The following is a 25,100-nucleotide window of genomic DNA, read 5'->3' on the forward strand; positions in this document are numbered from 1 at the left end:
CAGTGAACAATGAGGTAGGCACCTCGGTGGTGAGAGCAGCAGAGTTGAACTCTTTCTCCAAGTTGCGGTGAGCATCTGATGATCCCATAGTACCTACATGTAAACAAAGTGAGAAACAACCCCAAGGATGAAAGAACAAACCCTCCGTTATCGATAGGAGTTCCGATATAAGAAATCCAATAAAGAATCCCGAGCACCGGTACAAAGACCGTTAAAGAGTTCCCTTCCCAGTAACGCTACACTATGGGAAATAAACCCAGAGTATAGATTGAGAAAACAGAGCCCTCATTAAGATCCGGCAGACGCAAGATACCCAGAAAGAAGTACAAACAGAGCAATCACCAGCAGACGTGTTAGCGCAATTCATTAATCATGATAGGAAAAAGAATTATGTAAGAAAACAAATACTACCATAATACGAAGATTAGTCAAGGGAAACATGGAGAACATGAATAATCGTTGCCCATAAATGAAGATCATCCACAAAACAATAATATGAATCGCACCATCACAAAGACAAAGTGTTCAATTATCATATTATTGAGGTAAATCCCTCGCATCAACGGTAATAAATATCCTTGAAGTCGAAGATGAGCCACAAAAACTCATAGATCCGGAGCAAAAAACTTCAATATATCAAGAACAGAACATAACTTCCCAATTCAACCATCGAAATCGAAGATCAACCACGAAAAACATGGGAAACACCCATAAACCCCCTCCCTTAAACGAAAAACGTCTATAAACCCCCGGCACAGAACCAACGTAACAAAAACAGATTATCAACCCCAATCCAACGATATAGAACGAAGATTTATCACCCAGGCAAAGGAAGTAATGGTAATTATCAACCTCAAACGAAGAAGACCCGCTGATTAACAACGCGAACCCCAGCACAACGGAAGCAAAGTACTGATCGACGTACTATCGATGCAAACCCATGAATTAACAGTAATAACCACACGCTTCACCGGAAACAGGGTAAAATTCGACAAATCATGAGCACAAATCTAAGATTATCAGAAAAAACACGAAGATCACCCACAATATTCATATTAACATGCAAAACACCCCTACACGCCCGTCGCCACCTTTTTCATGCACCCAAAACACAAATTAATGCAGAGCATAGAAAATTAACGACATATTAACCCAGAAAACACAATTAACCGACTAAAAACAGCTGAGGGTCCGGATTATCGGACCGATCGGTGCCGACGCCCGCGAATCCAATTGGATTCACAGATCCGCGTACGCCGGCGACCGTAACCTCACGTCTTAAGTCAGTAGCCTTCCCACAGACGGCGCCAGTTGGTGTTTAACGTAACCAACACCTAAATCTATAAAGGGAAAATATAAATTCTACCTAGTCGAGAAAGCCGGAAAGAGTAACCGATCGGAAACCTTGCACCAAAGAGAAAATAGTCGTTGTGTTCGAAAATATGAGATAGCGTAAGTCCTAATACACGAGCTCGGGCCCTATTTATAGATTTACAAGCGGAGGGGTAAAATAGTAAAAACATCTTCGGTGCATGCGTCTTGCGTGGTGGAAGGGTATGCTGGTAATTTCGATAATACGCGGGAGACCTTCCCGCGCATTTAATAACTCCTCTGGTAGAAATGTCTCTTCTGGCAAAGGCGCCTTCTCTGACGATGTAGTCTCTGGTGGAGATGACTCTTCTGGTGAACACGTCGTCTCTGGTGGAGATGACTCTTCTGGCGAACACGTCGTCTCTGGTAAAGGCGTCTCCTCTGGCGATGGTGACTTCTCTGATTTATACTCTCTCCCTGCTCTGCACATATTGCTCCTCACCAGCACCTAAAATATCGAAAAGAAAAATATTTTATGTATGAAATGTTGTTTTGGGAAGTTGTTGGGAGTCTCAGTTGTTTCGGCCCAATAGCATCGAATAACCCATAAGCTTTTTTCTACAGTTGTAAAAGTAAAATTTCAGAAGTTGATTTTTGGGCTTAATTAAGTTAAAGCCCAATAGTGTCTATGGCAAAAATTGAGCTGTTTTCTTTACTACGGTTAGCGCTGACTATTATAATTAAGTTGATTTAAATGATTGACAGAGAGGTTAATATTGTTTGGAAAATTTTGAGATCGTAGACATAATAATTTTAATATGCTATCGTATGAAAAAGGTTGTTCTTCTCAAAATGAAGAAACATGTTAGGAGACGTCATTCTCTACACAAGAAGTTATCGATCGATTTCATGATACTATGTTCTGAATTATATGGTACTCAAACAATGAATCATAAGCATAAAAAACTAATCATCAAACGAATCGTGCTTAGCTGGTGTGAAATCAGAAGCGATCTTGTCAGATGCTCGCCTAGTGCCTGAGATATTGTCTGCAATCACAGCGTTGACAAAATTGTATCTAAATAGAAATTATTGTCACATGTTATGTTATTACTCCACCCTCTCAGATATAGGAGTATATTTAGCACGTAGAAATAGGTAAGCATTTCAAAAAAATCAAAACCAAAAGCATAGGAATGTAATATCAGCAACAATTCTCTCTCACACACAAACACTTGCCTACTTATATATGAATGCGTCGAGGCTGGAGACAGGAAACTACTCTTGTCATTTACTCCATAATGCATCCAACATTGAGCTTCTTAGAACCCAGAAGACTCTCGTGAAAGGTGCTATTCTGGAGGGCCAGGAGTTGGAGTTAGGGATGTCAATGGGCGGGTTTTACCCGGACCAGAACCATTAACATTATTACAGTTTCAGAACCAGAACCAACCCACTGCTTATTGGACCCAGACCAGACCGGACCATTAAGTGATAAAATAAAATGGTTCGGGTAAGTTAATTACCCACGGGTCTGATAATACCCATTGACCCAATAATACCCATTACCAATAGTACGAGGTTTTTTTTATAAGTCTAATCTATTAATGTTTGAAGTTGAATTCTTAGTCAATTGAGATAAATACTATGCATGATTCGATTCAACAGAATGTAGCATCGGCTCTCCTGCGTGCAGTGATGATTTTCCACCGTTGAGTTGAGTGGTGTTGAGATCATGTCTGCGTGCGCGTGCGGGTTTGCATAATTGATTGTATTCAAATACATCTTGTAGCTTAAAAAAAAATCATTTATTTATTAGGAAGAAGGTACACTATGTAGATTCACCGATGGTAATATCGTTTTTGGTAAATGGTAAAGTCTAAGATTGAAATTCAGTTATTTTCTAAGTTTATGTCGATATTCATTCGTATAAAATGACTGGGATTATAAATTTAGGTATATTCTTAGTCACGACTTAAAATGCTAATGTTCTACGATTTTGTTAATTATCACACTTGTCAATCTTATTTTAATTCTTCCAATACAATCGTAGTAATATATAAAGTGTGAGTTTTTTCCCTCCCCTTTTATCTCTCTTCTTCCACCAATTTTTTCACTATTTTTTTTTTTTGCCTCTCATCCCCTACCAATTAAGTACTCTTTTTTCTCTAATTAAATTTTTTTTTTCTAGATATCGACAAATTTGATTCATGAAAAAAAATATTCAATATGCATCTTAAATTTAAGATCATGACAAGATCTTTAAATCATCATAAATGAATTTAAAACGAATAAGTTATGAAAAATTCAAAATTTAAAATATTTTATTTTCTCTCTCTTTATTATTTTTTACAACTTTTTATTCTCCGTCGCATTTTCTCATTTGAGATCCATGGAAATAGAATATTTTATTTATGGTTTGGGTACGTGATGGTGTGTGAATTTTCTTTATTATGGAAAAAATAAGATAAAAAAGAAAAGTAACAATCATTATTTATTTGAAATGAAAACAAACAAATTTTTGAAAGACTAAAAATCTTCTATTATTTGAAATGAAAACAAACAAACTTTTGAAAGACTATATATTTTAGCAGAGGTCTCTCATGTAGATATCCATACGGTGCGAATCGTTCATATATAATAAGAAATTTATAAGTGACATAATAAGTGTTAACAAGGTGAAATACCTCCATTCATAATTTACATGTTGAAAATACTTATTTTTATATACAAGTTATAGATAAGAGTATTCTAAATTCACACCATAATAATATACTATCACTTACAAGTGTTCTACCTTATTATATCACTTGCAAATATCATATCACTTATCATGAGGGAACGTTTACTTTGAAAGATTAGTCTTGATAGATAAAAATAGTAAGATTAATTTTAAAATTCTTGATTATTTATTCAAACTGATTTTACTTGATTTTTATTTCATGAAAATTGTGATATTAGAGAAAGCATACTCTTTAGCATAAAAATACTTGAGCAGATTCTTAGAGAAAATTTTGTTAAAATATCTTAAATATATCACGTGACAACCCATAAGAGAATCTCAATGAAATATTCCATGTTAATGAGAATATCTTAATGAAATATTCTATGTTGACTGAGTCCGCAAATGGTTTAGAATTGGTCGTATCGTGGTTTGGGAATAAGGAATGAGAATATGAATGAAATGTAAGTGGATGTTTGGTGTAGAGCAATCATCTCCTTGTTTATACTATACTATTGCATTTATTTTTTAATTGATACACCATAGGCATAAATATAAATTAAATACATGCTCTCCTCGTCTCATAAAAATATAAATATTTGTAAGTGACACGTATTTTAAAAAATGTTAGATAAAAGTGTATTATGAGTGAAAAATGGATCTCACTTAATGAAAAAATAGAGATGAAAAGTAAAGGGATTGTGATGGGGTAATGTATTAAAATAGAAATGTTCATGTTTTTGCGAGACACTCCAAAATAATAAAATGTTCATGTTTTTATGAGACGAAGAGAGTATTATAAACTTGGAATCCGTTGTTGCTGTTACCTAGTTATATGCGTATACACACCAACTAAATTAAGTCTATACTGCTTCTTTTACTTTTTGAATCTTATGCAAATATGACATGTAGAATAAATTATCTTTTGCTAATTAAACATTTAAACTCCACATTCTTAATTATTTGTAAGAAAACAATATAAACATTTATGAGCAATAAACATGTGGGATGCCTTTATTACAGTCTTGGGACCACTACCATTCTTTGCATTCTTTGCTATAGCTAGCTAATACTCCCTCCGTCCCATATGGATATGGATATGCTGATTGAGATTTTCACAAAGACTAAAAAAAATCATTGAAAATGAAAATATATAAGTAAATTTCCTAGTATGCTCATATTTATTATTTAATGATGTATTAAAGTGGGAGTAAATTAAAGAATTAAATAGGAATATAATAGTAAAGTGTGAGTACTTTTTATGGAAACAAGCCTATATAAATGGAACATTCAAAAAAGGAAAACAAGCCTAAGCATATGGGGCGGAGGGAGTATAATCTACACTTGAATCTTTAGAAATTAATTTAACAAATATAGGATGCTATATATAATTATTTAAGTTGAAAATTAAGAAAGGTGATTCATATGTTACTTATTAACATCATGCTATATATCAACCTTATATTCGTTTTTTATTCTTGCTATGAGATAACACAGCAGAATTAAATAACTGCAGCTGGTAATCACCAAAGTTTAGTGCCACTAAGCTAGGAGTTTTGCGATTACTGAAAATGACATTTAATATTCACGTGGAAAGATAACACATAGTAAGATGTCATGTTATCACTTCAATGATACTCCCTCCGTCCACGAAATATTGCCCTACTTACTCATTTTTCCTTGTCCACAAAGTAATGCCCTACTCTGCTTTTTGTACCATTACACCCTTTTTTCTTTCATTTATTTACCATCAATTGCCACTAATGGACCCACCATACAACAACTTATTTCATTTTTATATTCTACTTTAATACACTTTATTACTAGTGGACCCACCACACAACACCTTTAACACTTTAGTCAACTACTTTTATCACTTTAGTCAACTACCCTTATATTTCACTCACAACCACTTTATCAGCTTTCTTAAAACTTGTACCGAACAGTAAATGGGGCAATACTTTGTGGACGGAGGGAGTACTAATTTCCGTCGGCCCCATCAAAATAGTCCGTTTTTATTTTTTTATATAAATTAAAAAATGTATTTAATGTTCTTTGAAATATATAATTTATATACAATTGTTTTATTTTATCCTTATTCCACATTATTTTCACAACACCAAATAAGGTTATTTAGTAAAACCAAGTTTTAGTTCAAATTAAAAAAAGTGGATTACATTTTTGGACATTCTAATAAAAAGATAGATGACTAATTTTATAAGACGATGAAAATATCATTTGTAATAATAAAATAATTACCCACGTTCGGAGTTTTCCTCACAGTTGACTAATTTTATGCGTTTTGCATTCGAAATGGGCTAATCAATCCGTATGTGTTAATTATCTTACTAACATCACCTGTTAAATGTTTATTAAGATCAATAAGAAAATATTGGTTGGTTTGATTTAGACATATGTTCATTTTAGGACGCAACATATTATTTGCTGAGGTGATTAATTAGGCATATGAATTCATCATGATTAATGTTACTATAATATTAGATGATAAACGTCAATATCTAGTTTGTTTTGAAATAAAGATCTTCCGTATGGTGTATTAAGGCTAGTCCAAATGTCCTTGGTAGTGGTGATTAGTGATTAATAGTTAATTGTACGTAGCTTAATAATTTTAAATTAGTATTTATTGAATTAAATTTTAATTAGAGTTTATTGATACTCAATTAGAAGTCATGCTTAATTAAGTCAGTCATTTTCTCAGGCACTGATTTTTTTTTTATATGTTTATTTTTCTAATTCAAATAATTTATAAAGCATGTCAAACAAAATTAATTGAACCAAAATTGGTGAATTTTAAGCTTGACTTTACTCTTGTTCTTCTTCATCTCCCTTCGTTTACAATGAACCTTAATTTTGTTTAAAAAATATCATTTAGAAAAAATACAACGTGTTGGACTTCATAATATACTCCATCAGTCCACGAAAACTGGGGCACAATTACTATATTTAGTGTCCATAAAAAATGGGACACTTTCCCTTTTAGTATATGGGCTCACCACTTTTCCATATATTTAATTCTTACAAACACCATTTAATTCAATCTCAGCCACTCATTTCAAATAATAGTGAGACCCTTTCTCCACTAACCACCAATTTTATTAAAACATGTGTCCAAGGAATGTGCCTCATTTTTTGTGGATAGAGAGAATATTTAAGTGCATGCATAATGATTAATTAATTTCAAAGAACTTCTCTTCTAAATAAAAATTTAAAAAAAAATCAAACAACTTCGAACAAAATAAGATTTGCACATTCACTAAATATAGTACTCCTTTCATCCCATAAGATTGTAAAATTTGGGGAACGTCACGAGTTTTAAGAAATATTTGATGAATTATGTGTCGAGTATAGAGAGAGTCCCATTATTTTTTTTAAAAGTGATAATGTGTGATAGTCTGGTAGATAATGTGTGAGGTTATGTCCTAAAATAGATGTAATACATTCTTATAAAACGGATGAAAATGAAAAAAGTGATACTATATATTTACGGGACATAGACAATGGTAATATGAACCAAGACTTCTTGAAATGAACTAATATAGATTTAGAACTAAATAATTAACCTTTTGCCAGAAAAACGGTCTTATTATAGTATAATAACCAAAACTTCTTGAAATAAACTACTCCTTATAGATTTAGAACTAAACAAATGATCTTTTGCCAAAAAAGTTGTCATAGAAAAGGTCAAAATTAATTTGATGATATTTTAATGACCTAGCGACCCGATTTATTGATTTTGATCACGTGGGGCATATCATAATAGTGACGCGAAAGTTAATATGTAAAATAAACTATTGCTGTCAACATTTGGGCTACGAGTGCAAGTTCTAAATTAGTATTCACTTATCAACGCATTTATTTTGAGCACAAAAATTAAAAATAAAATATTAAGAGTGTAAAATGGATAGAGCTTAGGGATGGCAATCGGGTACGATGGGTATGGATAGTGACTATCCATACCCATACCCACGAACTAAATGGATAGTGGTTGCTACCCACGAAACTATCCATGGATATCAAATGGTATCCAAACCCACTACCCGCGGATACCCACTACCCGTCGGGTATCCGCGAAACCCGCTATCCGACGGGTATCCGTCACCCACTATCCGACGGATACCCGTTATCCGCCGGATACCTACTATCCGCTGGATACCCACGAAGGGAAGAAATGGGGAGCTGCTGAAGGTTGAGCGGCTGTGTCAGTTAGAAGAAATGTTTTGCCAAACGAGAATTAGGGCATAGGAAACAGAATAATAGTATTAGAGCTTGGGCCTTCCTTCAATTTTTATTTGGGCCTATTTTCAAATATAATATGCTAGCCCATAACCTTAAAATATATATTCAAGGCCCATATTTTATGAACTTTTTGTGGATATTTGACGGGTAATTGACGGATAATTAGCGGGTATTTTTGGCGGGTAAACGGGTTTCGCGGGTATGGATAGTAAGTATCCAAACCCATACCCACGAACTAAATGGATAGTGAATTGCACCCACGAAACTATCCGTGGATATCAAATGGTATCCAAACCCTACCCTAATGGGTGCGGGTTTTCGCGGATACCCGCTACCCGCGGGTAGATTGCCATCCCTAATAGAGCTCACTCAATTTATATGTAAAAAATATAGGAATTATGTATTATTTTTGAAAAATGTCATTATAAATATTAAGATAAACTAAAAAGAAAAGTGTGCCAAGATAAGTGGGACAGGTGAAGTATTACACTTTCCGTCTCATTATTAATAACTCACTTTTTTTTTCTTCCATATGTTCTATTGATAATGAGTCATTATTAACGGGATGAGGGGAGTACATTCACCAATAAATATTGAGAACTTCCTTCGTTCATGAAAATTTATTTTAATTTATTATTTTTCGTATGTTTCTAAAATATTATTTTAATTTTTTAAAAATAATTTTACTAATTGTTATTGTAAATTTTTTATATATTGTAATTCATGGATTCACCATCTTTTAAATTATGGGACCATTTCTCTCACTAACCTTTTTCACTTTTTTTATTTATTTTTTGGAGCTTTTTTTCCATTCACTAAATATACAAGTACCTTTTTTTTAAATCCATATCAACCTTCCCTATAATAGGTTTTCATGGACGGAAGAAGTATGTAATAAGTTGAAAAAGTATCTCAAGCTGATGTTCGCACATTTCTAATCACTTACAAATTTTAATATGACACTTACAAGTGTCCTATTATAACATGTGAGTACTGTTGTGCATCATCTCAACGTTCGCACAAGAAAATTTATGTTATAAGTTTGTATATGTTCTTGATGAATATTCTTAATATACATCTAATATCATTATTTTGCAATAAAAATATTCAAACTTTTAATTAAGAAGTTAGAAATCAAGTCGATCAATTAAAAAAAATTCCGGTGTCCTGATAAAAAAAAAAAAAAAATCCCGCGTGCGCCTAATGTTGTACTCCCTCCGTCCCAATAAAAGTGGCTACTTTTATTTGGGCACGGAGATTAAGAAACTTATTATTATGAGTTTAGTTGGGTGTGGTCCACCAAGTTTAATAAGATAATTATTTTTCTCCTCCATCTGATTTCTTCTCCTTCTCACTGCACCTGGACGACGGCGACGGCGGTCGCCCCTCGCCGTCCTATCATCGCGAACCAGACACCCACATCTGACTTCACCTACGTCGAGCTCTCTCTCTCCTGTCGAACTCGAACGAATCGCTTGAAAACCCAGCCCCCAAATCGCGCCTGGTTTACCAGCGATGGCAGAGCCGCCACCGCCATGCCCGGAATCCACGCTCATCAGACGCTCCAGTCCTCGATTTTTCCAGAACGCTCCAAATCGCGCCACCCCCAAATCACCAGACCAGACGCTCCAAACAGAACACACACACACACATAGACGGAATTTCAGAGAAGAATCGCGAGAGAAGAGAAGAGAATAGAAGGGCGGTGAGTTTAGATCTAGGGTTTCTGAGAGAAGGGCGGCGCCGTGGTCGACCACCACGACTGATTCGCCGTTGTTCAGCTTATCCCCCTCCGATTTGACCCAGGAATCGATTTTCCCCTTTCGCGGGAGGAGGCTGCGTCGTTGTGTGTGTTCTAGGGAGGAAGAGGACGAGGGAGAAGGGAACGGGGGCGGGGCGGCGGCCGGCGCTGCTGTAGTCGCCGGAGAAGAAGAGAGAAGGGGGAGAAGAGGCGGCCGATAGGTGTGTGAGAGTTTTGTATGTGTTTTGTGTGTTTTGAGTGAGAGAGAGGTAAATAAATGATGATTTAATTAGAGAGCCCTAATTTTAATTAAGTGGACTTAATTAAATATTAATATTTCTATTTTTAGAAAGTGGCCACTTTTAGTGGGACAAACCAAAATAGAAAGGTGGTCACTTTTATTGGGACGGAGGGAGTATTATCCGGAATTTTTTAAATGAATCGATCGAATACAATCAACTAGGACGGTGCATGTCTTTCTCAAAAAAAAAGAAAAACGGTGCATATCATTAGAGGATGCATTTGTATTGTTACAAAATTTAAAGGATTGCTAGAGATTTTACCAAAGTTTTAAGTATTGATATGAATATTTCTCTAAAATATTAGCAAGACAATTGTAGTCAGTATCAACACTTTCTGAAAATAAAATTTCAAAACGAATTGTATTTGATCAACGACAACAAATCTGTTTAAATTTAATCGATTCATCTAATGACTCTAATCAATAAAAAAGTTCTCAATAATCAATACTAACTGCTCCGACACAGATAAATAAGGAAACTACAAAGTCGAGTGAGCACCACTCGCTGCTTTACTATAGAAACTTACTATTTGTGTGGTGGGATCCATTATTTTAAGAATCAAATAATAATGATTGAGTATTGATCAAACCCAAACCCCACCACTAATTATTTAAAATAACCACTTGCAACAACAACTCATGGGAATTACCACTACTTTTGGATCACGTGTTAAATATGGTTTCTGTTTTTTATTGAGTTTAGCTCACTCCAATACCAGCACATGTCCATTTATTATGCTAAAATAAGGTTTTTTTAGACAACGTGTGAATATCGAATGGCTTTTCCTTTCAAGAAAAGCTTAATGCCGACATGTCAGGTTGGTATATCCATCGTTGTTCGATCGCTACTGTTTTGTCGTACTCGTTTCTGATTCTCACCTTTTCCTTCATTTTATTGTTTTCTTTTCCTAGTTTCAAGAATGTGGTAAACATTCTCTCAAAAAAAAAAAAAAAGAATGTGGTAAACATATTAATCGAGAGTTTGAAAAGAATAAAGCAAAAAGCATATGGAAAAGTTTTTATTTGAACTAAGCATTCTATAATGGTATTATTTAAACATGTTGATGAAGTGTTGTTCGCGGTTGTTTTAACAGTTAATAAATAAGATTAGTATGTTTATAGACAATAAAATGGGATTTAGACATTAATTAAACGGTTTAATTAATCTTGACATAAGCTACTTTTCTAGATTTCCTTTTTGTTGATTACCATATTCGTAAACAGAGCTGCGTCGTTCCATTGCATGGATTTTCAGGGAAATTCTTTTATAAGTATTCAATGGTGACAAACTCAATCTTAATCCATTGCAAATTTCTTATTTTCAGCAAGTTCTTATTTGGAATTATTCGGCTAACTAATTAATCAATTTAATATGTATATGCATATCTAAAAAAGAGAGAGCTGGGTTTATGCCAAAATTTGAATTTTTAAAATTCTCAAATTAGTCACACCCATATCTCAAAAAAAATAGTTATAAAATAAAAAATAAAAAACGTTTCTATTCAATAGTACTACACGCTTTGAACATTCCCGCCATTAGCAGAATCCGAGGAATTCCCATTGTTGAAATCCATCATCGTCATCCACTGCTCCATATCTTCTTCCCCAATCGTCAAATCCCAAAAATTATAATCATTGTTACTCTGATTATTGCTGCTCGATCCAATTTCCCACATTCCCCCATTTTCCTGTTTGCTCATCATCTTCTTCGGCGCCGCCACGATCGCCGCTTCCTTCTGCCGCTGCGAGCTCGAAGAGCTCGCCACGGTAGGGGAAGCGGCCGACGTGTAGTCCGAGAACGGGAAATTCAACTTCGCCCGCGGCCCCCGGAACTCGATCGCCGCCCTGTCGTAGGCCCTCGCCGCGTCCTCGGCTGTCTCGAACGTCCCCAGCCACACGCGCGCCGCCTTCCGCGGGTCCCGTATCTCCGCAGCCCACTTCCCCCACGGCCGCTGCCGCACGCCTCTGTAATTCTTCTTCTTCCTCTTCTTCCCCGTCGCCGCCTCCGCAGGCGGCGGCGGCGGCGCATTGCCTCCCCCCGCCGCCTTCTTCTCCTCGTTGAACAAATTACAACCCAAGCACCCTTTAATCCCGCAGAACCTGCACGTCTCCATATCGCCGGAAACAGAGAAGAGCCCATCGCCCGCGGCGGCGCCGCGGCCGTATGACATGAATCTGAACTCGTGAGCCGTGTTAACGAGTGCCGCTTCGCCCGTGATAACATTCTTCAAGGCGGCCACCATGACCGAGACTTCTTCCTCATTAGAGAGGCGCTGCAGAGGCGGCGTCGCTGCGGATGTGGCGGCGATGCTGTTGCTTTCCTCCTGCTTGATCCTTTTGTTTGACCTCTGCATTTTTCAGTTTTGATGTATCTGAGGAGATTGGTTTCAGATGTCTGAAATTGTGAAATGTTTTGAATGATGAACATAAGTCAAAGTGCGGGATGGTATATATATGTAAGGGGGTGATGGTGGAAAAGGGGAGCAAGTGCCAGCTCACAGTCTCACACACTAGTTTTACACGGAGACGGAGTGAATCCTCGGCTAATAAAAGGCTTCTGTTTATGTTGGCACGTGCGGTATTGAATGGAGGGTGGGGTCCGCGCGGCTATCTGATACTCTGATAGGATAAGTAAGGATGATGTGGCTTCACCACCTGTGTGTTCACACGGTAATGTTGACCGACTCGGTGAGGGACCAAACAATTGACGTAATCGATTACGGACCACCAAAACCCCAGGTGTTAAGATACTATTTCTGCTTTCGGGGAAAACTACACCGTTGCTTTTTCTTATCATCCCCCAAAACTCATTTTAGTTTTTACTATTTCTTCACATTATTTTCTAAATTAATATAAATAAATCGTTACTTTATAGGGGCCACAATTTAAATAATGCCCAAGCCAAGCATAAAAAGTGTAGTCAACCGTACATATTTTAGTGTTTGACCTAAATTAGGCCGTTGGACCATGGGAACCTGGGCGGAGCCATGATTTTTTTTGGGGGGCTGAACTGTTACGGGGTTCGGGGGCGGTAGCCCCCGAGGGGCATTCAATAAATTTTAGACATTTTTTACTAAAATACAAATATAATCATAATAATAACAACATTTTTATAGATAATATAGTTCAAAACATTTACTAAAAAAATTTTTGGGGGTATTCAATACATTTAGACATTTTTTACTAAAATACAAATATAATAATAATAATAATAATAATAATAATAATAATAACAACATTTTCATAGATAATATAGTTCAATATTTACTAAAAAAAATTTTGGGGGCATTCAATACATTTAGACAATTTTTACTAAAATACTAATATAATAATAATAATAATAATAACAACATTTTCATAGATAATATAGTTCAAAACATTAGCTAATTTTTTTTTGGGGGGCATTCAATACATTTAGACAGTTTTTACTAAAATACAAATATAATAATAATAATAATAATAATAATAATAATAATAATAATAATAATAATAATAATAATAATAATAATAACAACATTTTCATAGATAATATAGTTCAACATTTACTAAAAAAATTTTGGGGGCATTCAATACATTTTAGACATTTTTTTTACTAAAATACAAATATAATAATAATAATAACAACATTTTTAGACATATTATTAAAAAAAAAATCAAAATTTGGGGGGGGGGGGCTCTAGCCCCCCTGGCTCCGCCCCTGCCTCTATCACCGAATTTCGATTATTTGCATTATTTTGGTTTTCAATTTGACACCAAAATGAGGGTTGACATCGTTCCATAATTTTATGTGTATCACTATATCTTATACTTATATTTATTATTTCATAGATATTTTTTATAAAAACAAAATTTATAATACTATAACTTATATTTAATTTTTATTTCAAAAAATTAATTTTTTTTAAAAAGTGTATACCATCACTTTGAATAGATCAACCTATTAGAGCATCCACAATGCTTGCACCCATAGTGGGTGCAATAGACATGGTCCCACTTCTATTGCACTCACTCCAACAATGGTATTGCACCCGTCCGGGTTCAATAGATTTTAATTTCATTTTCTCTTTACTTTTATTCTTTTTTCAATTTAAATTAAACAACTTCAATTTTAACAACATAAAATTCATTCAACTAAAAATTCAAACATTACAAATAAAAACAACAACAAATATTTAAAACATCCAATTTTCGAAAAATTTAAAGCCGTCGAACTACGGGTCAACCGGACCAAAGCGTGCCCATATATGCTCAACCAAATCATCGCGGAGGCGAGCATGCAACCGTGCATCCTTCAAGCTTGCATTTCGTGCCAAATAGGCGGCGAACTCCGGTGGTGCTCCGGAATTGAATTGTGTTTGAGGAGTAGAACTTGGTCCCTCGCCGTCGTCACCGTCAAAATTACTTGCATTTCCACCTTCATCCTCAATGATCATGTTGTGCAATATGATGCATGCAAACATGATCGAACTCATTTGCTCCGCCTTCCACAAACGCGACGGTCCTCTAATTATACCCCATCGAGCCTGAAGAACACCGAAAGCTCGTTCCACATCCTTCCTTGCAGCTTATTGCATCACCTTGAACCTCCGCTTCTTCTCATCGTTCGGAAACTGGAAGCTCTTCACGAACACCGGCCAGTCCGGATAGATGCCGTCTGTTAAGTAGTATCCTCGAGTGTGGTGAGGAAGTGCACAGCCGCTTCATGCCCCGCTAAAACATCGTTGAATAGCGTGTGGACTGGTGGAGCACGTTGATATCGTTGTTGGACCCAGCGACTCCAAAGAATGCATGCCAGATCCACAAATCTTGTGAAGCAACGGCCTCTAATATAATTGTTGGCTCGCCTTGATCCCCTCGAGTGTAGGCGTCGTGCCAAGCTACGGGGCAATTCTTCCATCCCCAATGCATGCAGTCTAGGCTCCCCAACATTCCCGGGAACCCATGGCGGGCTTCGTGCATTGTAGTGATGCGTTGCACATCGGCAATTGTTGGCCGCCTCAAATACGTGCCGCCAAAGATACGAACGACGGCCTTGCAGAATTTCTTCAAGCATTCCAACGCCGTCGTCTCTCCTATACGGAGATATTCGTCACAACAATCAGCAGCAGTTCCGTATGCCAATTGTCGAACAGCGGCAGTGCACTTCTGGATCGGGGAGAAGCTTAAGCGGCCAATAGCATCCGGACGTTGTTGGAAGTAAGGATCGACTTCTAGCGCATTGACAATGCGTAGAAACAACTCCCGGCTCATGCGAAATCGACGGCGAAAGAATTGTGGCCCATAAACAGGCTCGACAGAAAAATAATCGCGATGGAGGCGCTCGGCTCCACCTTCACGGTCATGACGAACCACTGTCCGCTTCTTCCTCGGGCGTGGTTGGTGGACGTCGTATCCCACCAAATAATTCTCTTTTCTTTTCTTTTCTTTTCTTTTCTTTTCTTTTTTTTTCTCTTTTTTTTTCTTTCTTTTCTTTCTTTTTTTTCTTTTTTTCTTTTTTTTTCTTTTTTTTTTTTCAGCAGCACCCTTCTTTTTTTATATCTCCAATCAACATGCAATCATCATCTACAAAATATCCCCACAAATCATCTCCCAAACCCATCTGAATTCACTGCCACTGTTTGGCCAAACGGGTCACAGACCCTTATCATCTAGCACAAGACAGCAGTTTGGGCAAACGGCACATGCAACCACAGTTTAACTTTCTCTAGTAATTAATGGAATAAAGTTCAAAATTAGACATGCATCACTGGGCCAAAGAGAGAGTCCAAAACAGGCCTTGGCTAATTATTTAGTGACTAATAAGGACAAAAATGGTTAAGGCTTCAAAAATGGCTCACTATGGGTTAATGTATGGGTAGGCAATGAAACGCAGGCCAAAAGGGCTTCCCTAGTGCCTTCTATCATTTGTCACATATGACACACTTAATATCACGACCTCATGAACATCAAAGCACTCAAAAAGGAATATAGTAGAGAGTGCTCTACTCTATTAAGCTCAAATCTCACTTATGTGTGGTTTTTACTCACTTATTGCCTTTATTCATCATCCCAATTTTCATCTAATAAAGATTCATCCAAAAAATCATAATTCTTCATTTCCAAAAGTATCAAGTCATCTACTTTATCACAAAGTGCAACTTGGCAGCATGCATACACAAAACTAACAAACCAACACTCACTTGACTAACAACAAGACAAAACAACGACTCAACATAGACACACAAAAATAAAGACACATCCCTCTCCTCACACTTAGACGTTGCTTGCCCTCAAGCAAACAAGAAAAAGCATAAAAAAGGGAAGCACACAAAATAATAACAAAAACACAAGACAAAGAGAAACAAAAAAGAAAAAACAAACACAAGGGAAGGACATCACCGTGCACGCTGCCTTGTGGAGATGCCGGCAGAGGGCGGCGGTTCTGGAGGGGGTCGCGGCGGCGGCGGTGTTTCAGGCGGAGAGATGCGAGTGGAGATGGAGGGCGGTAATGGAGGCTGGCGATGGTGATTTCCAAATGCAGATGAAAAGATATGATAGCGGGAACAGGGAGGTGTTGGATTGTGGAATTGGAGAGCAGTGACGGGTGCATGTTGGAGATGGAGACTGGAGGTGTGTGGCTGCGGCGGCGGTTCTGGAGTGGGTCGCGGCGGTGGTGGTGTTTCAGGCGGAGAGATGCGAGTGGAGATACCTGGAGTGGGTTTTGGAAGAGGTGGAATTGAGAGGGAAACGATGGGGGAAATTTTGACTGGGTCAAATCCTCCATCAAATCCCAGAATTGCAGTTGACTCCACCACACTTAGCATAGTGTCCAATTTGACCCCAAATTCTCCAGAATCTTCAAAATGACACCCAACCCCTACCTCTTTCAAGTCTACCTTCAATGGCTTCACAACAGATGGCATAATCGGTTCTGTGCTGGTCGATTTGGGCATCCTGCTCGATAGGTGCCGAATTGGAATTTCGTCCATGGAGTACAGCTGCATGATAATCTCTCGAATAGCATCATTCTCCTCTGTTTTGGCATCCTCATCATTCAGCACACTGAAAATAACTTGCTCGAGCTCCTCTTCCCTGAAATTCTCAACAAAATCATCAATCAAAGGATCAATCACAGTCATGAGAATAGATTCAGGATCCTCTTCGATTTCTGCTTCTGCCTCTGAGTCAGGATCCGTTTGGGCAAACAGATCCTCTTCGACAGTGGAGGCACTGAGTTCAGCTTTGAGAAACGGTTCTGTTTGGGCAAACAGAACAACTTCCGAATCCAACAGACCTTGCAGCTTCCTCTCCTTTGCTTCTTTCCTCAACCTGGAGTTTTTTTTTTTTTTAAACCTGCTCAAAAACAATAAAAAAAAAATAGAATCAATAGGAAAAAGAAATTAATTAACACCGTTCCCCGGCAACGGCGCCAATTTGGTGGACGTCGTATCCCACCAAATAATTCCTGCAATAGCTAAGAATTAATATAGTTAGTAGTAAGCAGGGTCGAACCACAGGGAACGGGTAATTGCAATCAATTTCCTAAAGATCTAAAAATTTGGTGTAGCCACCACGCCTTAAATTAAGAGAAATATTAATTAACTAAGAAAGCAAATTAAATCAAATAAAATAACACTAGAAAATAATCAAAGAAAAGTAACTCGGCTCGAATAAATCCATATTAATTTAATGACTCTGATCATCGACGCAATGATTAATTAATCCCTATTAACCAATTAGTTATAGGATACCGTGATACGCACTGACATACCCCAATTCCTACTTACTGTGTCGATAGACAGCTAGATACGTTAGTCTTGCCTATTTCCCTTATTAAAATATAACCTAGCTGGAGACGCCAGACCTAGATTTAATATTCTAATAGCATTAAGATAAAGGAACCCAGTTTAGATAAATTATCCTAGATACGCTAGTAATAATTCATCCACCAATTTATTCCTACTACGAACATGGTAGCTTTATCACTAATCAGCCCTATTCCAACAATTACGGATTGGGGGAACCAATTGACTGTAATCCAATTTAACCTAAGTTGATCAGGCTTAAATTAAACCAGAACTATCTTTAAACACAAGGAACAAATCGAAATCAATAGAAATCAATTATAGGCTCAATTAGGTCTCACAGATTATTAAATCAATACTTCATTATTCTCGCCGAATTAATAAATTAGCTACTCATGATTAAAACTAGAACAATCAAATAAATAAAAGCAAACATAAAAACAATCGAAATAAATTGCAAGTAAATTAAAGATACCACTTGAACCAATTCGAACAAACTCGTCTGCTCCAATTCGAAAACACTCCAGCCGCAATTGTAGTGTGCAATTAAAAGTAAAACCAAGGAATGCTATACTAGAGAAAACGTGCAGAAGGAAAAATTGCATGAACTTAAGAATTGAAAAATAAAAAAAGTCAACTATCGCTAATCCTAATCTAATCAAACGTGTACTGCAAGATTAAAACAAAACTAACTAAATCCTAAGGCATGCGGTTGCCCCTTAAATATATCTCTAATATGGCGGCTGAGTTAAAGCAAAATATAAGGGATTAAATCCCTAAAGCAACCGTCCTTAGCCCACAAAATGGGCCAATCGGCTTTCTCCAAAAAATAAGCCCAAAATAAATTAAAACACAAAAGTTTAAGGCTTAATTAAATCTAAAATAATTAACTCCAAGCCCAGCTCTAATTATCTCTTCAAAATCATGCCAACTTCATCAAAATTCTCGACTTTCATCATCTGCCAGCTTCATTCTCCATCCAAGCAATTCCTGCGCCAAAACGCCAACGAACTTGGGCAAAATCAAATAAAAACACACGATAATAAATATAAATCTAGACAACTAATTCACACACATCAAATCTCCTCACACTTGAATCATACTTGCCCTCAAGTATGAAGTGAAGAAAAGACTAAAAGGTGGAATCAACTATCTAGATACGACCTTCTCCCCGACTCAACACATAAACACACGGAAAGGAAAAAAAAAATATGGAAGATAGGAAGTGGGACATGAAAACACAACAGTCAAGTAAATGCCAACTGCTAGCTTGTAACTTATACTGCCGCGATGAACTAAGTAATTCATAAATAACTCTCAACCTTCAAAATGAAAAATTTAGAATCTCAAGAATGCATCTCTATCATCAAATTAGTCAAAATCAGGCAATAGCAAGTACAACTCACGGTTTCACTCATTCGCTCAATTTTCTCCATAAGATATGAGGTAATTCACACACACACAAGAAAAGATCCACTCGGTCAAGATATATCGCGGTCAAATAGTGACTCAAAAAGGACTTTGTTCATTTGGCGTAATGGGGCTAGGGACCATTCATAAGATTGGAAGGATCTAAAGGGGTTCCTAGGCTCAAGCAATGAAGATCAAAGTGTGCACATCTAATCCAAACCATCATCCACAAATTTAAGTTCATAGAGAAAGAAAGCAACCAAACTTAGGGGAAAACTCCAATAATAATAATGATACTACATGCTCAACTCAAACTGGTGCAACATCTTTTTTTTTCTCTTTTCTTTTCTTTTCTTTTCTTTTTTTTCTCTTTTTTTTTCTTTCTTTTCTTTCTTTTTTTTCTTTTTTTCTTTTTTTTTTCTTTTTTTTTCAGCAGCACCCTTCTTTTTTTATATCTCCAATCAACATGCAATCATCATCTACAAAATATCCCCACAAATCATCTCCCAAACCCATCTGAATTCACTGCCACTGTTTGGCCAAACGGGTCACAGACCCTTATCATCTAGCACAAGACAGCAGTTTGGGCAAACGGCACATGCAACCACAGTTTAACTTTCTCTAGTAATTAATGGAATAAAGTTCAAAATTAGACATGCATCACTGGGCCAAAGAGAGAGTCCAAAACAGGCCTTGGCTAATTATTTAGTGACTAATAAGGACAAAAATGGTTAAGGCTTCAAAAATGGCTCACTATGGGTTAATGTATGGGTAGGCAATGAAACGCAGGCCAAAAGGGCTTCCCTAGTGCCTTCTATCATTTGTCACATATGACACACTTAATATCACGACCTCATGAACATCAAAGCACTCAAAAAGGAATATAGTAGAGAGTGCTCTACTCTATTAAGCTCAAATCTCACTTATGTGTGGTTTTTACTCACTTATTGCCTTTATTCGTCATCCCAATTTTCATCTAATAAAGATTCATCCAAAAAATCATAATTCTTCATTTCCAAAAGTATCAAGTCATCTACTTTATCACAAAGTGCAACTTGGCAGCATGCATACACAAAACTAACAAACCAACACTCACTTGACTAACAACAAGACAAAACAACGACTCAACATAGACACACAAAAATAAAGACACATCCCTCTCCTCACACTTAGACGTTGCTTGCCCTCAAGCAAACAAGAAAAAGCATAAAAAAGGGAAGCACACAAAATAATAACAAAAACAAAAGACAAAGAGAAACAAAAAAGAAAAAACAAACACAAGGGAAGGACATCACCGTGCACGCTGCCTTGTGGAGATGCCGGCAGAGGGCGGCGGTTCTGGAGGGGGTCGCGGCGGCGGCGGTGTTTCAGGCGGAGAGATGCGAGTGGAGATGGAGGGCGGTAATGGAGGCTGGCGATGGTGATTTCCAAATGCAGATGAAAAGATATGATAGCGGGAACAGGGAGGTGTTGGATTGTGGAATTGGAGAGCAGCGACGGGTGCATGTTGGAGATGGAGACTGGAGGTGTGTGGCTGCGGCGGCGGTTCTGGAGTGGGTCGCGGCGGTGGTGGTGTTTCAGGCGGAGAGATGCGAGTGGAGATACCTGGAGTGGGTTTTGGAAGAGGTGGAATTGAGAGGGAAACGATGGGGGAAATTTTGACTGGGTCAAATCCTCCATCAAATCCCAGAATTGCAGTTGACTCCACCACACTTAGCATAGTGTCCAATTTGACCCCAAATTCTCCAGAATCTTCAAAATGACACCCAACCCCTACCTCTTTCAAGTCTACCTTCAATGGCTTCACAACAGATGGCATAATCGGTTCTGTGCTGGTCGATTTGGGCATCCTGCTCGATAGGTGCCGAATTGGAATTTCGTCCATGGAGTACAGCTGCATGATAATCTCTCGAATAGCATCATTCTCCTCTGTTTTGGCATCCTCATCATTCAGCACACTGAAAATAACTTGCTCGAGCTCCTCTTCCCTGAAATTCTCAACAAAATCATCAATCAAAGGATCAATCACAGTCATGAGAATAGATTCAGGATCCTCTTCGATTTCTGCTTCTGCCTCTGAGTCAGGATCCGTTTGGGCAAACAGATCCTCTTCGACAGTGGAGGCACTGAGTTCAGCTTTGAGAAACGGTTCTGTTTGGGCAAACAGAACAACTTCCGAATCCAACAGACCTTGCAGCTTCCTCTCCTTTGCTTCTTTCCTCAACCTGGAGTTTTTTTTTTTTTTTTTAAACCTGCTCAAAAACAATAAAAAAAAAATAGAATCAATAGGAAAAAGAAATTAATTAACACCGTTCCCCGGCAACGGCGCCAATTTGGTGGACGTCGTATCCCACCAAATAATTCCTGCAATAGCTAAGAATTAATATAGTTAGTAGTAAGCAGGGTCGAACCACAGGGAACGGGTAATTGCAATCAATTTCCTAAAGATCTAAAAATTTGGTGTAGCCACCACGCCTTAAATTAAGAGAAATATTAATTAACTAAGAAAGCAAATTAAATCAAATAAAATAACACTAGAAAATAATCAAAGAAAAGTAACTCGGCTCGAATAAATCCATATTAATTTAGTGACTCTGATCATCGACGCAATGATTAATTAATCCCTATTAACCAATTAGTTATAGGATACCGTGATACGCACTGACATACCCCAATTCCTACTTACTGTGTCGATAGACAGCTAGATACGCTAGTCTTGCCTATTTCCCTTATTAAAATATAACCTAGCTGGAGACGCCAGACCTAGATTTAATATTCTAATAGCATTAAGATAAAGGAACCCAGTTTAGATAAATTATCCTAGATACGCTAGTAATAATTCATCCACCAATTTATTCCTACTACGAACATGGTAGCTTTATCACTAATCAGTCCTATTCCAACAATTACGGATTGGGGGAACCAATTGACTGTAATCCAATTTAACCTAAGTTGATCAGGCTTAAATTAAACCAGAACTATCTTTAAACACAAGGAACAAATCGAAATCAATAGAAATCAATTATAGGCTCAATTAGGTCTCACAGATTATTAAATCAATACTTCATTATTCTCGCCGAATTAATAAATTAGCTACTCATGATTAAAACTAGAACAATCAAATAAATAAAAGCAAACATAAAAACAATCGAAATAAATTGCAAGTAAATTAAAGATACCACTTGAACCAATTCGAACAAACTCGTCTGCTCCAATTCGAAAACACTCCAGCCGCAATTGTAGTGTGCAATTAAAAGTAAAACCAAGGAATGCTATACTAGAGAAAACGTGCAGAAGGAAAAATTGCATGAACTTAAGAATTGAAAAATAAAAAAAAGTCAACTATCGCTAATCCTAATCTAATCAAACGTGTACTGCAAGATTAAAACAAAACTAACTAAATCCTAAGGCATGCGGTTGCCCCTTAAATATATCTCTAATATGGCGGCTGAGTTAAAGCAAAATATAAGGGATTAAATCCCTAAAGCAACCGTCCTTAGCCCACAAAATGGGCCAATCGGCTTTCTCCAAAAAATAAGCCCAAAATAAATTAAAACACAAAAGTTTAAGGCTTAATTAAATCTAAAATAATTAACTCCAAGCCCAGCTCTAATTATCTCTTCAAAATCATGCCAACTTCATCAAAATTCTCGACTTTCATCATCTGCCAGCTTCATTCTCCATCCAAGCAATTCCTGCGCCAAAACGCCAACGAACTTGGGCAAAATCAAATAAAAACACACGATAATAAATATAAATCTAGACAACTAATTCACACACATCAAATCTCCTCACACTTGAATCATACTTGCCCTCAAGTATGAAGTGAAGAAAAGACTAAAAGGTGGAATCAACTATCTAGATACGACCTTCTCCCCGACTCAACACATAAACACACGGAAAGGAAAAAAAAAATATGGAAGATAGGAAGTGGGACATGAAAACACAACAGTCAAGTAAATGCCAACTGCTAGCTTGTAACTTATACTGCCGCGATGAACTAAGTAATTCATAAATAACTCTCAACCTTCAAAATGAAAAATTTAGAATCTCAAGAATGCATCTCTATCATCAAATTAGTCAAAATCAAGCAATAGCAAGTACAACTCACGGTTTCACTCATTCGCTCAATTTTCTCCATAAGATATGAGGTAATTCACACACACACAAGAAAAGATCCACTCGGTCAAGATATATCGCGGTCAAATAGTGACTCAAAAAGGACTTTGTTCATTTGGCGTAATGGGGCTAGGGACCATTCATAAGATTGGAAGGATCTAAAGGGGTTCCTAGGCTCAAGCAATGAAGATCAAAGTGTGCACATCTAATCCAAACCATCATCCACAAATTTAAGTTCATAGAGAAAGAAAGCAACCAAACTTAGGGGAAAACTCCAATAATAATAATGATACTACATGCTCAACTCAAACTGGTGCAACATCTTTTTTTTTCTCTTTTCTTTTCTTTTCTTTTCTTTTTTTTCTCTTTTTTTTTCTTTCTTTTCTTTCTTTTTTTTCTTTTTTTCTTTTTTTTTTTCTTTTTTTTTTCAGCAGCACCCTTCTTTTTTTATATCTCCAATCAACATGCAATCATCATCTACAAAATATCCCCACAAATCATCTCCCAAACCCATCTGAATTCACTGCCACTGTTTGGCCAAACGGGTCACAGACCCTTATCATCTAGCACAAGACAGCAGTTTGGGCAAACGGCACATGCAACCACAGTTTAACTTTCTCTAGTAATTAATGGAATAAAGTTCAAAATTAGACATGCATCACTGGGCCAAAGAGAGAGTCCAAAACAGGCCTTGGCTAATTATTTAGTGACTAATAAGGACAAAAATGGTTAAGGCTTCAAAAATGGCTCACTATGGGTTAATGTATGGGTAGGCAATGAAACGCAGGCCAAAAGGGCTTCCCTAGTGCCTTCTATCATTTGTCACATATGACACACTTAATATCACGACCTCATGAACATCAAAGCACTCAAAAAGGAATATAGTAGAGAGTGCTCTACTCTATTAAGCTCAAATCTCACTTATGTGTGGTTTTTACTCACTTATTGCCTTTATTCGTCATCCCAATTTTCATCTAATAAAGATTCATCCAAAAAATCATAATTCTTCATTTCCAAAAGTATCAAGTCATCTACTTTATCACAAAGTGCAACTTGGCAGCATGCATACACAAAACTAACAAACCAACACTCACTTGACTAACAACAAGACAAAACAACGACTCAACATAGACACACAAAAATAAAGACACATCCCTCTCCTCACACTTAGACGTTGCTTGCCCTCAAGCAAACAAGAAAAAGCATAAAAAAGGGAAGCACACAAAATAATAACAAAAACACAAGACAAAGAGAAACAAAAAAGAAAAAACAAACACAAGGGAAGGACATCACCGTGCACGCTGCCTTGTGGAGATGCCGGCAGAGGGCGGCGGTTCTGGAGGGGGTCGCGGCGGCGGCGGTGTTTCAGGCGGAGAGATGCGAGTGGAGATGGAGGGCGGTAATGGAGGCTGGCGATGGTGATTTCCAAATGCAGATGAAAAGATATGATAGCGG

At 37.1% G+C, this 25,100-nt stretch overlaps 2 protein-coding genes across 2 annotated transcripts; both read right to left on the minus strand.

Annotated features, from left to right (window-relative positions):
• Window positions 1-11,628: 11,628 nt before the first annotated feature.
• Window positions 11,629-12,846, minus strand: LOC131004787 (ethylene-responsive transcription factor ERF109-like). Its single transcript, XM_057931548.1, has one exon. The coding sequence runs from the start codon at window positions 12,684-12,686 to the stop codon at window positions 11,844-11,846; it is 843 nt and encodes a 280-aa protein (XP_057787531.1). The 5' UTR covers window positions 12,687-12,846; the 3' UTR covers window positions 11,629-11,843.
• A 2,196-nt stretch (window positions 12,847-15,042) lies between these two features.
• LOC131004769 (uncharacterized) lies at window positions 15,043-15,582 on the minus strand. The gene has a single exon (XM_057931531.1). It carries the CDS (start codon window positions 15,580-15,582, stop codon window positions 15,043-15,045), a length of 540 nt encoding a protein of 179 aa, XP_057787514.1.
• Window positions 15,583-25,100: the final 9,518 nt, after the last annotated feature.

Source organism: Salvia miltiorrhiza, unplaced genomic scaffold, assembly GCF_028751815.1.
Source record: "Salvia miltiorrhiza cultivar Shanhuang (shh) unplaced genomic scaffold, IMPLAD_Smil_shh original_scaffold_455, whole genome shotgun sequence".
Lineage (NCBI taxonomy): Eukaryota > Viridiplantae > Streptophyta > Magnoliopsida > Lamiales > Lamiaceae > Salvia > Salvia miltiorrhiza.